Below are 13,473 nucleotides of genomic sequence, written 5' to 3' on the forward strand. Positions count from 1 at the left end.
GCTATTGCATCTCGACGAAGCGGCGAGCTTCAAGCGCGTTCTCAACAGACGAGATGATTGGAGCTTGAGCGGAGCTGTGTTGGCTTGGTCACCGAAATAAGGTCTGTTGTTTCTCGTCAACGTGAAGAAAGGTATATAATTTATCAATAACATGTGACACATCATGATTATTTCCTTCTTCTCGATATCGCGCGCGCGCGCGCAAAAAAAAAAAAAAAAACAAAGCTCGTCTCTTCCATTTTCTTTCTCTCTTCCCATTCGATGACACACGCACAATTCGGGTGCAGTAAGTGTAACCGCGCAACTGGAAGCGAACAGATCTATATATATTTGTTTGATCTTGTGTTGAAACACGGGGGAGAGGGTGCAAAAAAAAGCCGAGTGCTGCGCGAACAGAACGAGAGGAGGATTTGTCGATCTTAGTTACGGCGCTCCGCGCTTGCGGCGACTTTTTGTCCTTTTTATCTCTCTTTTTTTTTTTAGGGGAGGCCAATTTTTCGCTGCGCGTGAGAAAAAACGCGCGTAACGATAGGAGAAAACGAAAGAGAGAGAGAGAGAGAGAGAACAAAATCCGGGAAGAAATTTCCGAGAGAGGCGCGGAAAACGATCGGCCACACCGGATACGGGGTGTCGCACACTCTCTCTTATCTCCGCCAGACGCGGGCGTTATCCTCAACCTTGCTAACAACTCGCAAGGAGCAGCCGAGTGAGTTGTACATCTCGTTGTGTGTTGTGTTATAGAAGTAATGTAACGATACTACTGGGTGTATATATATATATATATATGTGTATACGTACGTACATACGTATGTGTGTTGTATGTGTGTACGTAGCGTCATACACATTCTCGGGTGCGCTTACACGCGTGTTTCTTTCTCTCGCACTCCTTCCCTCCGTTGCACACGCACGCATTAGCGATGCATAAAATAATACACCGACAGTTTGAAATATTCCGACGACGAGTCCATTTTTTGTGTGTACACACAATGCGACAGAGAAAGTGACACAGAGACGTGTTATATTACGCGAATACGGTAACTCCGATAAAATAATTTACGTGTGAGCTCGACAAAGGAACACGTGGCAAATGCGCAAGAATGATGTCAATACGCATCTTGGAGAAAAAAAATTTTTTTCTTCTTTGTGCCAGAAGGTAGCCAACAATCGGTTGCTTTTAAATTGCCAGACCGACGACGCAGATTTTATTTCTGAATCTTAATCCTCCCGTTAGGTCTTTTTGTGTTTTTTACCAATTGTCACTCTCTCTCTCTCTCTCTCTCTCTCTCTCTGTTGCTCTTTTTCCGATACTCAGCGTCAACATATCGCGCGAAGATGTCAGCTGATAATTTTAGCCGTTTTTGTCACGAAGGAGACGAAAAGGAAAATGACGACAACGTGTTTCAACGATGTAAATTCGCCGGAAGAATTTTTGCAAATTGTGCAAATTCGTTAATGTAACCATAGATGTGCATTAATTTTAGATTTTATGTGTATGTATATATATGTGTGCACATGTCTTAGCCTTACACGCAGGAACACGTTTATTTAATTACAGTATAATATTTATTAGAGTATAATATTGAATAGAGCGTCATATATATAACGAATCACTCAACACACACTAATCAACGAGCTGTGCGCTTTATTAATGACTAATCCGCACCTTGGGGTGCATCGCAAATGAGGTATGACGTATAACACTTTACGAATCTGTGTGTGCGCGGCGGTGTGTGTGTAGTTAAAGACAAATTTTATTTTTCTACATCGCAAACGCGTCCGCAAAAAACGACAATTTTGATAAAAGATAAAAGTATCGCTGTGCATTTTCGATAACTGTGGCCGTTTTATTGCAGAACGTTTTTTTTTTTTTTTTAATTAAAATTGTTAAAGAAAAATCCGACGAGAAAGGGACACGCGCAAACACTAGAGATCAGGAGAGATATTTAAAGAGCCGAAAACTTGATTGTACAAACACTAAGGACTAAACTCCAGAAGAGAGATTGTAAAAACTTGAAGGGTCCATGTGGACCGAATACTGATGCTCGTGTTCATATCTGCTGTGGCCTACTTTGATACAAGTTTAGACATAGAAATTTTTGGCCTAATCGCGCGCGAGTCGCACGCCGATCGCTTTCTTTTCGCTTACACACACACACATACACGGCTATCTCTCTCACCAACCCGCGCGTTGACTGACTCATCTTACATACGCATTACGAATTGTTGTCAATGACGAACGCGCGTTGACGAACTATTTCCGTGATCTGTCGTTCGCGCGCGATAACGCGATTCTCGCGTTATCAAGAAGAACCGGAAGAAACAAGAAAAAAAAAAAAAATTAAAATAATAAAGCACCGAGATCAATTTGTAAAGTTGACGATGAGCGAGGTTAGCGATCATTCGTTTTGCGAGTTCAGCATATTTGCAAAGTTGCAAGAGCGATCGCGCGAAATTTACTGAGGTTTATTATAAGCGTGTGAAGCCTCGTTTTTTGTGTCACAAAATTTAATCATCGAAGAGAGCATTGATTAAAGTACGTCTTAATTTTAATTTTATATACACTAACAGGATACTCTGCTAATTGTTATAAAATAATTATTTATGTACAACTGTGCGATCGATAATTGTGTTGGCAATATGATTTATTTTTTGTATTTAATATTCTCTGATTTGAATGTATTTGTTTTTCTTTTACTCTCCGCACGTGGCTTTTCTCTTTTTTTTTTGCTTTCTTTTCTTTCTTCTGTATTTCTGACACGTGTATCTTGGTTTACAATTATTTAGGCTGCAAAACAAGTGCAAAACAGAGTTGGCCGCGCCGGCCTCGGCGAAGCGCGAGCACAACGCAACATGTGCGCGTCGGTCTGTCGCAGCACGCATGAAAACCAAGTAGCAAATTGGCAGCTGTAAAATAGGTCGAGGAGAAAAAAAAAATTGGCGACGCATCGGGGAAAAACGTAGCGCAGCGCCTCTCTACCCCGCCAGACCAAACCAAACTTGTTTCCCGTTGTTTAGTTGTCCGTTAGTTCGTTCCACCGGTGAAGAGCCGGGCCATATCCGTGCCGTTTCTTCCGCGTAAGTAACGAAATTTTTCAAGTCTTTCTATCTGCATCTTTAATCGCGTACGCGCGTTTCACACATCACGCGCGCTTCTCGCGCCGCAACGTTACGCGTGCATTGTCTCTTATTTGTATATATTCGAAAACAGCAGAAACATCTAGAAAGTAAGTCAGTCGCGAAGAGAAAAAAATAGTAAAAGAGAGAAAGAAGAGGATATGGTGCAGGTTGGATTTTAATTTACATTTTCACGCGTATATATTATTTCCCTTCTACTTTTACAAGTAATGCGTTTCTTAGATTTCTATTCTTTTGCAACGTTAAGCATATTGTTAAGAGCATTTGTTGTTAAAAGCTCGCGTTGTTCGCGACTCGTTGCGGGTAAAGGTTTTATCACGCGACTGATTATTATTTTCAACGCGTGTGCGCGCGCGAGAATAAGCAGACGAAACGACGGGGTTTAACATTAATTACAACGTTCAACAATCAGAGCGATTAATTGCAAATCGAGTTTCTCTCCGATTCGCGTGTGAGATATCGGCAAGAGATTCATCGTTGTATGTTGGTTCGAAATTTTTCTTATCTCTCGGAATAAACGGAGGAGAAGAACGCGAGGTTGAGAACCGTCGACGACGTTCCTTTTCCTCCGGCAACGTTTCGTTTGAAGTTTGCGACTTCACCGAATTTGCGCGCGAAGTCGCGTAGCGAAATACACGCACAAATTGACGTCGCTGATCGAGATCGACGATGTTCGATTTCGCGCGATGATGTTCTCCGCGTCAACAACACACGCGGGGCCGTACTCCGATAAAAAACACGCGCGCGCGCGTGATAAGAATAGAATCGGCGTTGTGAAGAGAGGCGTTCGCTTCTCTTTCGCGTTCCTTCTTCCCCGGAAGTGCGCGCTCGTTACCATCGCACCTATCGTGCCCGTAGTTTCTCAGGTGCTTTGTGTACACACGCAACAACGTCTCTGTCCGTGCGTGTCACACACAATAAATACGCGACCTCTAGTTGTAGTGGTGGTGGTGGTGGTGGTGGCGGTGGTGGCAGAGCGAACACTTGCGGTCGCAACACAACTGCTCTGCACACCATCGCGTCGCATGTACACGTGTGTGACCATTCTCTCTCTCTCTCTCTCTCTTTCTTTCTCGTCAGTCGCTAACTTTTTTTGCGCAAGAGACGCGCTTCTCTCGAAATACCGGATCAGGTTAGGCGGAATAATCGCGCGACCTTAAAGGCAAATTGATCGGCAAGGTGAGAGAGCAACACCGCTTCCGCTCGTAAATATCCCCACACACACACGGTGAACAAGATTTTTCCGTACGAAACCTCCTCCATTAGGATGTTCATTAGACGTCACACGGAGTTTACGGACGTCCATTAGACGTCTGTGTGGGATTTGTTTCACAGCCGTATATTTTGCGCTCTTTCGCGTTTAAATATAACAACACGTAAATATAAACCGCACGCCATAGAGATATATATTTTTAACGAGAGATCAAACTTTTTTATTTTTATTTGCGAATAAATCGGGTTGGAATGGATGCGACTGATTTTCGTTCGACGAAGACAGATGAGAAATTGTCCGAATTGGATATTTACGATGAATAATTGTTTTGTTTTATTTGATAGTTCGGGTTTAGATCGAAGTAAAGGGAAGACATTGCCGGTGATTCTCAGAGCTGTCTGCGTGAGAGTCTCGTTATCTGCGATGAATATTTGATTTGTTCAAAAAACGGTGATAGAAAGTAATTCGTTAGGTAATTTCGTTTGTTCGGTCGAGTGGCGAGATAACGTCGGGCCGGCCCTGGTCTCCGGCACGACCTTGCGGTATGCGAGACGCAGTCTCTGTCTCTTTCTCTCTCTCTCTCTTTTTTTCTCTCTCTTCTCTCTCTTTCTCTCTCTCTCTCTCTCTCTCTCTCTCTCTCTCTCTCTCTCTCTCTCTTCTTACACACGTGAGGAACGAATGACATCATCGCCGATGAAAGTGTACATAACTGAGCAATGCATCACACACTTTGCTCGGCCACCGTGTACCGGATGATCAAGACGCTTGTGTGTTCTCCAAGTGGTTTCTCCGCTCTTCGAAACACCAGCTACGTCGAAAGTGGTCACGTCTTTGACGCGAACGTTTTGGAAAATTGAACGCGCGGTTTGTCGAGACATTTTCCACGTGTGTTTTCAAATGCAATCAATTTGCGCAAGCGAAGCTTTTAGCGACGATTTCACGGAGAAACTCGCGTTGTTATCAAAAAAAAAAAAAAGCTTTAATTACGTATTTAATTTGTATATTTAATTACACACATGTATATGTGTGTTTTACATGACTTTTAGAGAGAGAAAAAGAGAGAGAGAGAGAGAACCATAACGGTTGAAATTTTTATTGGGACGGAGAGTCTAATCAAGATCATTTAAACAATGAGTTTCTCTCATTTGCCTGTGTGGTCTCGAGAACTTTGCATCATCGTATAATTCTTCGCGAGAGCGTGGCGCTGCGGGATCGCGCGGTGCCCACGTTTTAAACAAATGTCAGAAATGGTTGAGAAACGTTCTTCAACGTAGCTTATATATACGCACACAATTCAACCGCTCTCACGCGGAACTCTGACAATTTTTATTTATTTTTTTTTTATTTTTACGTTCGAGCAGATTGCGCACAGAAAGCCCGGGAGCGCGCATTCAACGAATTCCCATTTCCGGCGCACAATTGCGATTCGTATCTCTCGCTCTTCTTCCGCGCGAGCGGGATTCCAATTACAGATACGCGCGAGAGGACATTATCGAGACGTTCGTTTATTGATAACGAGTGAGGTAATAGTTTGTGGGTCACTCCGTGTCGGATGGTCGATCGACGAACGCCGGATGAAAGGGGGGGACAGGGGAGACAAAAAAAGGAAACTCTCTAACGTCCGTCAACCAGATGGTTCAGTTTGTCACAAAAAAGGAGGGTGTATGACTCACGACAAATCTTCTGTCGGTTGGAATCAACTACGATTTTCAACATATATATATATACATATATACATATTTCTCTCTTTCTTTCTCTCTCTCTGTATCAGCTCGCGCGTTACGCATGCGAGAGAGACACGTGTTCCACGTGTCTTGTATCACACGGAGATATATACAAAGCGTCCGTTCGAACGGCACTTTATAACGAACACAATAAATAGCATTGTGTCTCGGATCGTCGCTCTTCTATCTCTAGCGTTATATTCGCGCGAAGAACTCTCTTGTGTAACACGCGCGAGCTTTGTGTTTTCAAGTTTCCGCGATATTGTTGTGAAAAAAAAGAAAAAAAATAATATTACGTCAGCTATTTTTCCTTTTATATTTTATTTATCGCTCACGATTCTCTTTTTATATTTGTCGCTCGTATTATTTACTGCTTTTTATATTTTACGTCTTATATTTAAAACATTTTTTCTCTTCTTTTTATATATCTCGCTTATTTATACACACGTTTTAATCCGTTGTTTCAATCAAAGGGACTTTTCCAAAGGGTTAATCGGTGAAGTTACATAACACACACACACACACCCTTTACCCGCGTGGCATTTTCCCTCAAAGGGGTTTATAAACAAGAACAAGTTTTTGTTATTTATATAATCCACGTAAATGCGAACCGCTCTTATATTTATAAGGACAGAATTTATAATACCACATCGTTTCTCTCAACTTGTCTTCATTCATGACATTATTTATATCTTATTCTAATCGAGAGATCTTGAATTCACATCGCAGAAGGAGGTTTGAAAAATTTGATGTATTAAGAATATTGAAATTTACTTCATTGTCATTCAGAGCGGCGCGATTCGCGTTCGCTCGAGCCTGAGTTCGAATAAACTCAGAGAGCCCGGAAGTACGCGCGTGAATAAATTCGGATTAAGTCGTCGAACGTGTCGCGTGCCCGGACATACACGAAAAAGGCTTCCCAATCCGAGACGCGTGACATCCCGTAACGGTCGGTCCCGAAACCTCGAGACGCGGGTTACGTGCGAGGAAACCGTCAATTAAGGGTTTGCAAAATAAAGAAAAACGCGTTCATTCAGGAAACTGGTTAAAAAGTAGTACGATCCGATATAGTGCCCACGTGGAGGAGAGCAGGTCCGGTGGTGACGTAGGCGGCCGGCGATTTCGTCTTGCTCCGGCGAGTCGCGCGAGGTGCAACAGAATTCCGTTATAATTCCAGTGCACAGAAATAAATACCTCGCGACTTCTAAATAGCGAGATATATATATATTTTTTTTTTTTCATCGATTTTGTTTGTCATGTCAATTACGTTTTGTTGCGCGCTCGACCGTTCGTCTCGTTCCGCGATTTTAGTTGTTCGTGCGAATTTCAAATAAACATATTTTCAATAACGAACATACATTTTCAACGAATATACATTTTCCGCACATAATTTTTGCTAGAGACCGTTCGCGATAAAAAATACGCACAACTTGCGTGCATTTCCGCGCGCATTTGACGGTGTGAAAACAGATGTGTTTAAATATAAAACTGCAAACATGCGCGCGCAATTTACCTACAGACAACACGATTATTGCAGATATCTTGTTTAGATATGCTAAATGTGGTTTAACAAAAGAACACTGTATGTGCGCACTATATGCAACATATGTGTGACGCGTAGCTCTAAGAAAAAAAAATTGCGGATGACCGTTACTGAACGAAAAACCCAGACGGAGGAGGAAAACAAAAATTCATTTTGCGAAACGGTCGCGTTACGAGTCAAAAATACGTATTTTTGACGACGAGCGGTGAGACTTGAATGAACGATCGAGAGAGAGAGAAACGCTCGTTTCTCGAAACGCGTTGATTCATTCGAGCGCATTCCGCGCTATCGATTTAGACGGGACAGAGGATAGTCGCGAAACAAAGGATAGTTATCAACGAAGACAGAGAAAGTTATTATATCGCGGCGCGAGGCGAGGTCTTCTTTTTTTTTTTTTTTTTTTTCTTTAATGTGCACACATGTATGCACACGTATCACGCATAATATGTACGTATATGCGTTACAATGACCTTTACGAGGCGAATACCGCGAGCGCCGATACGCGAGTACGATGACCCAACGTCGCAATTTCAACAACATAAACGGTATTACACGTACGTTTCGCGAAGCGAAGCCGTGTGTGCGCGAGCGAGCTCACACAGCCTCTGTCATCGGTCGACTCATTCAGGAACTAATACTTATCCCTACATTTTCTCCGTCGGTAGGAAAGTATTTGATCACAATTTGTTTTTTGTTTTGTTTTACGAAACACAAAGCAATATTTTTTCGATCCGATTCGAACGCACTAGGAGCGGAATATGGAAAATAGATCAGAGAATCTCTGGGTTTTCTTTTTCCAGATCTATATCGAAATGACGTCTGTTGTTATATTTGTTCGCACAGAAAAAAAAAAACAAGATAAAAAGCCGGAAAAAGAAGAAAAGACAGACAGGAATGCGAAGTAGCAAATCACCCACTTCCTCGATTCCGGGAACGATGAAACCGGTCGCGACGTCACCGACATCGTCACCGCCGGTTGCGACACCACCGTCCGCGGGTTCAACGTCGTCGCCGGTATCCGCATCGTCACCGGCTACATCACCGTCGTCGCCTGTCAAAGTGAAATCACCCGCACCCCAGCCGCCGAAATCTCATCCGGTTACGTTGCAGCCGGCGATCACCGCGCAATCACCCTCGTCGCCGTCGGCACCGCCGTGCAACGAGTCAGGTAAATAACCGAAACCAGAAAAAAAAAAAAAACAATTGATTCATTTAACCGATTACTTTATATTATACACGGCGACGCGCGGTTAATTCAGTCTGATTAGCCGCGTTCTCTCTCTATCTTCGCTCTTTCTTTCGCAACTCGAATCTAGATAAGGAGGGAAAATTTAGTTGACCTGGTAATTCTCTCGTCGGAGCAGCTGAGTGTTCGCAGAGTTCAATTAGCGGGATTAACATTTCCCGGCGACCCCTTTCAAATCACAAGCCAACGCTATAGAGCGCGGATGTGCGTATCTTAATTTCCTGAAAATTATGCAACGAATTAACGAAAGTTAATTCGCCGCCACAACAATCAAACGCGTTCTTGGTTGTGATCAGGAAAGCAAAACGTTTACGACACACCACGCACTTCATCTCCTCACGCGACTCTGTATCTAATCTCATATCCACCGATGACAAATAAAAATAAAGATAACAGAGAGGATGATGAGTTTTGTCAGCGTACAAACTATCAACGTCGTATTTTGTAATTGTCTCGATTACATGTGACGTAATACAGTGATTACGTTTTAATTATTCTTCTCAGAGCGCGCGCGTGTCTCATTTTTTGCTTGCAATAATAATCGCGCGATTCGAGCAACGTACGTACGTTCGTGATTCTCCGTAATCATATAACTCGAAATATTGCCTCTATCATCAGTAACGACGGCTGACCACGAGAAATTCGAGCTGCCCCCGTTGCCACCAATCTGTTACTGTGCAGAAGGACGAACTTGTGTGTGCTCACCGCGGCAAACTGTGCCCGCCGTGAGCACTGATCAGTGTAAAGTAGATAATAGTCGTCTCCGTTGATGTTTATATCAACGTCATCCAACAGACGGTCGTATTGCCTTGTCGTTATCATCATTCGCATTTGCGACGTTTTTCGGGCCGCGTTTCCTCACCTCGCCGCGTCTTGTTATCCCGAGATATGAGATAAAAAGATTAATATCCATCGTATTTGGATGTGTGAAAAACATTTCTACGATAAGCACGTATCGTCGCGGCGCGTTGGGAAATTGTTTCATCAGTATATGCTCGTCGCTCGTTTTGGTCGCGGGATTTATCTCGAAATCGAAAGCCAACGAGGGAGAGAAAAGAACGGAGACAACGGAGTCACAAAAATTTCGACGTTATCGGAGATCAAGGACGCAACTAAGAAACAAATCAATCGAATTGAAAAGATGCGAATTATATTCGTCTCTTTATTCGTCTTTTTAAGCTTTACTTTAACGAAAGACGTTCGGAGGAAAGAGTGAGAGACAAGAAACAAATTGAGAGAAAACGAACTTACGCGTGGAAAATTTATATGTGAGATTTATCTGTTTGACAAGAATAAAGAATAAATTTAAATAAACGTGATAAGAGTTCGCGACCGTCCGAAGAGACGTCTCGGATCGGGGCACAACCCATGAGTTATTTCCATGAGATTGATAATCGCGGAGTGGAGACGAGAAATACCAAGTGCGAAAATTCTGAAGGAAGAGTACGTAATGTGAAAGTGTGATGTGTGACGTGCCGAAGAGAAACAGTGCCGAAAGTTTTTTAAGTGATGATCCGCTTTACCGTCGATGCTCGAATGCGTAGGAAGTTGATGAGAAAAAATTTACTTTCGTAAAGCTAACGTTCCAAAGAGGGAAAGAGAAAGAGAGAGAGAGAGAGAGAGAGAGAGAGAGAGAGAGAGAGAAAAGAAGCGATAATGCTTGAAAAATTTTGGTTAAATAAAAACAGAAGACTCGTATCTTGGATAAATATGAACCAGAAATAAAACACAGATAATTATCAGTGTTTTGTAAAACGAGTATATTCCTTTTATACGGCAGTTGTTATCTCTTATCGCAAGTTAAATTTATCAATAGCTACTTCAAATATCGTCGAACAATCATCGTCGTTTGATCCGCATAGCGTCGTTGAAACACTTCAGTTTCGATCCTGACAACCGAGTGCAACGTGCAATAAGAAAAAGGAGGGGAAAAAAAAACGCGCGTCGTGTAAAACAAATCGGAAATAATATGTTGCGTTCCGCACGCGCGGCGGAATCCGAGTACTTCGAGGCGTCGTGGAAAACCAAGATAGAGCAGATGCGCAGACATCTGAGAACATTGTTTCGAAGCGCTCTCGGACGATGTTACAAATCAAAGAGAAAAGGCTACACCAGATTTTTGACGGAGGAAGAGAAAAGGTGCTGACGCGTTTTTTTTTTTTGCGCGCGAAAACGCGCACACTTTGCGAATTTATTTACATATACGCGTCTCGTTTTCGAGCTTCTAAATAAGTTGTAATTGCCGTGTTGCGATTGCCAATAAGAAATTTATTAACATTTACTCGAAGTTAATTTAATGAAGTTTTTTTTCGGTATTATCCTTTTGATGTCATTGTTTATTATAATATAAGAGCTGAGAGAGAGTCTCAAAAACAGAAGAGAAAACAAATGAAATGGAACAGGCGTCAAGTGTAAAAAAAAAAAAAAGTAATCTTGTAGGTATAAGAAAGCGATGTGTGTGAATTCACAAAAGACACGGTGAAACACGTGGTGTCTGCCTTTCTCTTTGTTAATATATTAATATATTAATATATTAATGTGTTAACGAGATAAAACGAATGTAAATATTTCGACGCTCAAGTGTAATTGCTGTCATTTAGATTGTTATCCCATCATTGTTTCAGATGGCTTGCTGCCGCCGAGTACGACATATCCATCCGGTTTGCAATGCCTTATGAACCTTGATTACCTTTTCCTGAACCAGAATCTCGGGTCCCTTCAGTGTAAGTATTCGACTTTGGCGTGAGACAAAAATAAAATGCGCTCCTCCTCTTTGCGCGCGCGAGCGTGTATTTTCGAAATACATAAGCGACGGTTTCTCTCTTCAGTCGTTGTAACGTGTGTAATTTTTTTGTGTGTCTTGGTTACTCGAATAAACAATAAACGTGTTTACTTTTTTGTTTTTGCGTTGTTCTTCTCTTCAGCATTCGCCGGATGGGATGTGGACAACAAATATGTCAGTGTTATGACCGCCAAAAATGAGACTATATTCTACGTGGCCGAGGAATCGGGTGTATGCGGACGAGTCTTTCTTGACAATTACCGTTCCTGCGAGTTTATCATCTTCGATCGAGATCATCACGAGGTTCTTCGCATGATACGACCTTTTCGATTTCACAATTGCTGCTGTCCTTGTTACTTACAGGTACATAGCTTTGTCCTCGAGATTGTTGCTTCTTTATTTAGTACCCGTTTATATTATTTCTTCACACATACACACACGAAGCGTTTCAGAAATTGAAAAAAAGATTTTGTTCCCGTTGCAATGACAATTTCTTCATAATTAATTTATGAAGAAAAGGTAAAACAGTTTTGGAAAAGAGTTTTTAGGTTTGATATTGAATAATATGTTAAATTCGCGAATTGAGAACTACTGACGTGTGTGTGTGTGTGTGTGCTCGCTAAAGTTTCTTCACATGTGCAGACCATCTGCCAGACTTTATCTTTGATGAAAGTCTGCTTGCATCATTGAAAGTTTCGACGCTAATATGCTCCAAAGAGAAATAATGAATTTCTTGTTTTGACGTCTCTGTCCAGAAAATATTTTTTTTTTACTCACGAAGGTGCAAATAACGTATAATTAAATCGATTGGTTTGAACTAAACAGCGTTTTTTAATTAAACTAGCACAGGCGCGTGCTACGCGCACGCTGTTATTGTTTTTATTTTAACGTATTGTGTCAGTAAACACAACCTGTCATCGCGATTAAAATATGATGACAGTTAATATATACGTCTTACAAACCATATAATACACATGAAGTACAAATGAGAGATATCAGAAATAACATGAAAATCAAACTCAAAAACTAAAAAAAGGGAAGAGTGAAAAAACAACACGTAACAAGGAGAAGTAGAGAAACACCATATGACTAAAGTCACGTGACAAGAAAAAGAGTAAAAACGAGAATATTATATATATCATATATAATATTCTATATCTATATATAATACACACACACACACACACACATATATATATATATATATATACCGTAATCACGTGATCAAAGTCAGTGACCCCGCCAAAGTCGCGCGGCCGAGGTTGTAATTTTTTTTTTTTAATGAATAATTCTTGATTTATGTCAAATAATATGATTAATGTCATTGTGTTACGTGTATATTCGCAGGTCTTAGAGATTTATTCAGGAAATACTCTATTAGGCAGCGTTACTCAAGAATGGAGTTTGTGGCGACCAAAGTTTTTCATTCGCGATGCGTCCGGTACACCGGTAATGAAATTACTCGGACCAATTATTTATTTTTGGGCTGGCGTAACTTTTAAGGTATTACGGTGGTGTAAAACTTGATTGAATTTGTATCTTGTGAACGTAATTGACGAAAAATTCAAATTTGCAGGTCAAGTCAATGGACAGTAAGCATCGCATCGGCAGGATTCAAAAAACTTTGGGCGGCATAAGTTCGAAAGACTCGACCATTGATCTCTCCAATGACAAATTTACTATTAGTTTTCCACACGATCTTGATGTAAAAATAAAGGCCATATTGCTGGGAGCATGTTTTTTGATGGTGAGTACATCGCGTAAAACAGAGAAAGAAAAAAGAGAAATAGAAATTTTTATTAAAATTATTAAAATTAAGTGAAATATATT

General features: G+C 41.3%; 1 protein-coding gene across 3 annotated transcripts in view; it reads left to right on the forward strand.

Annotated features, from left to right (window-relative positions):
* Nucleotides 1-13,473, forward strand: part of LOC109854284 (phospholipid scramblase family member 5-like) — a 15,549-nt gene continuing 2,076 nt past the window's right edge. The window contains exons 1-7 of one of the 3 annotated variants that reach the window (XM_020427198.1): nt 1-101; nt 484-706; nt 8,459-8,783; nt 11,486-11,584; nt 11,786-12,006; nt 12,991-13,146; nt 13,220-13,390. In XM_020427198.1, the coding sequence (XP_020282787.1) occupies nt 8,510-8,783; nt 11,486-11,584; nt 11,786-12,006; nt 12,991-13,146; nt 13,220-13,390 (921 nt within the window). In that variant the 5' untranslated portion in view covers nt 1-101; nt 484-706; nt 8,459-8,509. Of the gene's footprint in view, nt 102-356; nt 707-735; nt 744-2,784; nt 3,076-8,458; nt 8,784-11,485; nt 11,585-11,785; nt 12,007-12,990; nt 13,147-13,219; nt 13,391-13,473 lie in introns of those variants that run through there. The other 2 variants (XM_020427197.1, XM_020427199.1) reach the window with 2 other exon arrangements.

The sequence above is a fragment of the Pseudomyrmex gracilis genome, unplaced genomic scaffold (assembly GCF_002006095.1).
Source record: "Pseudomyrmex gracilis isolate BER0280 unplaced genomic scaffold, ASM200609v1 scaffold_62, whole genome shotgun sequence".
Taxonomy (NCBI): domain Eukaryota; kingdom Metazoa; phylum Arthropoda; class Insecta; order Hymenoptera; family Formicidae; genus Pseudomyrmex; species Pseudomyrmex gracilis.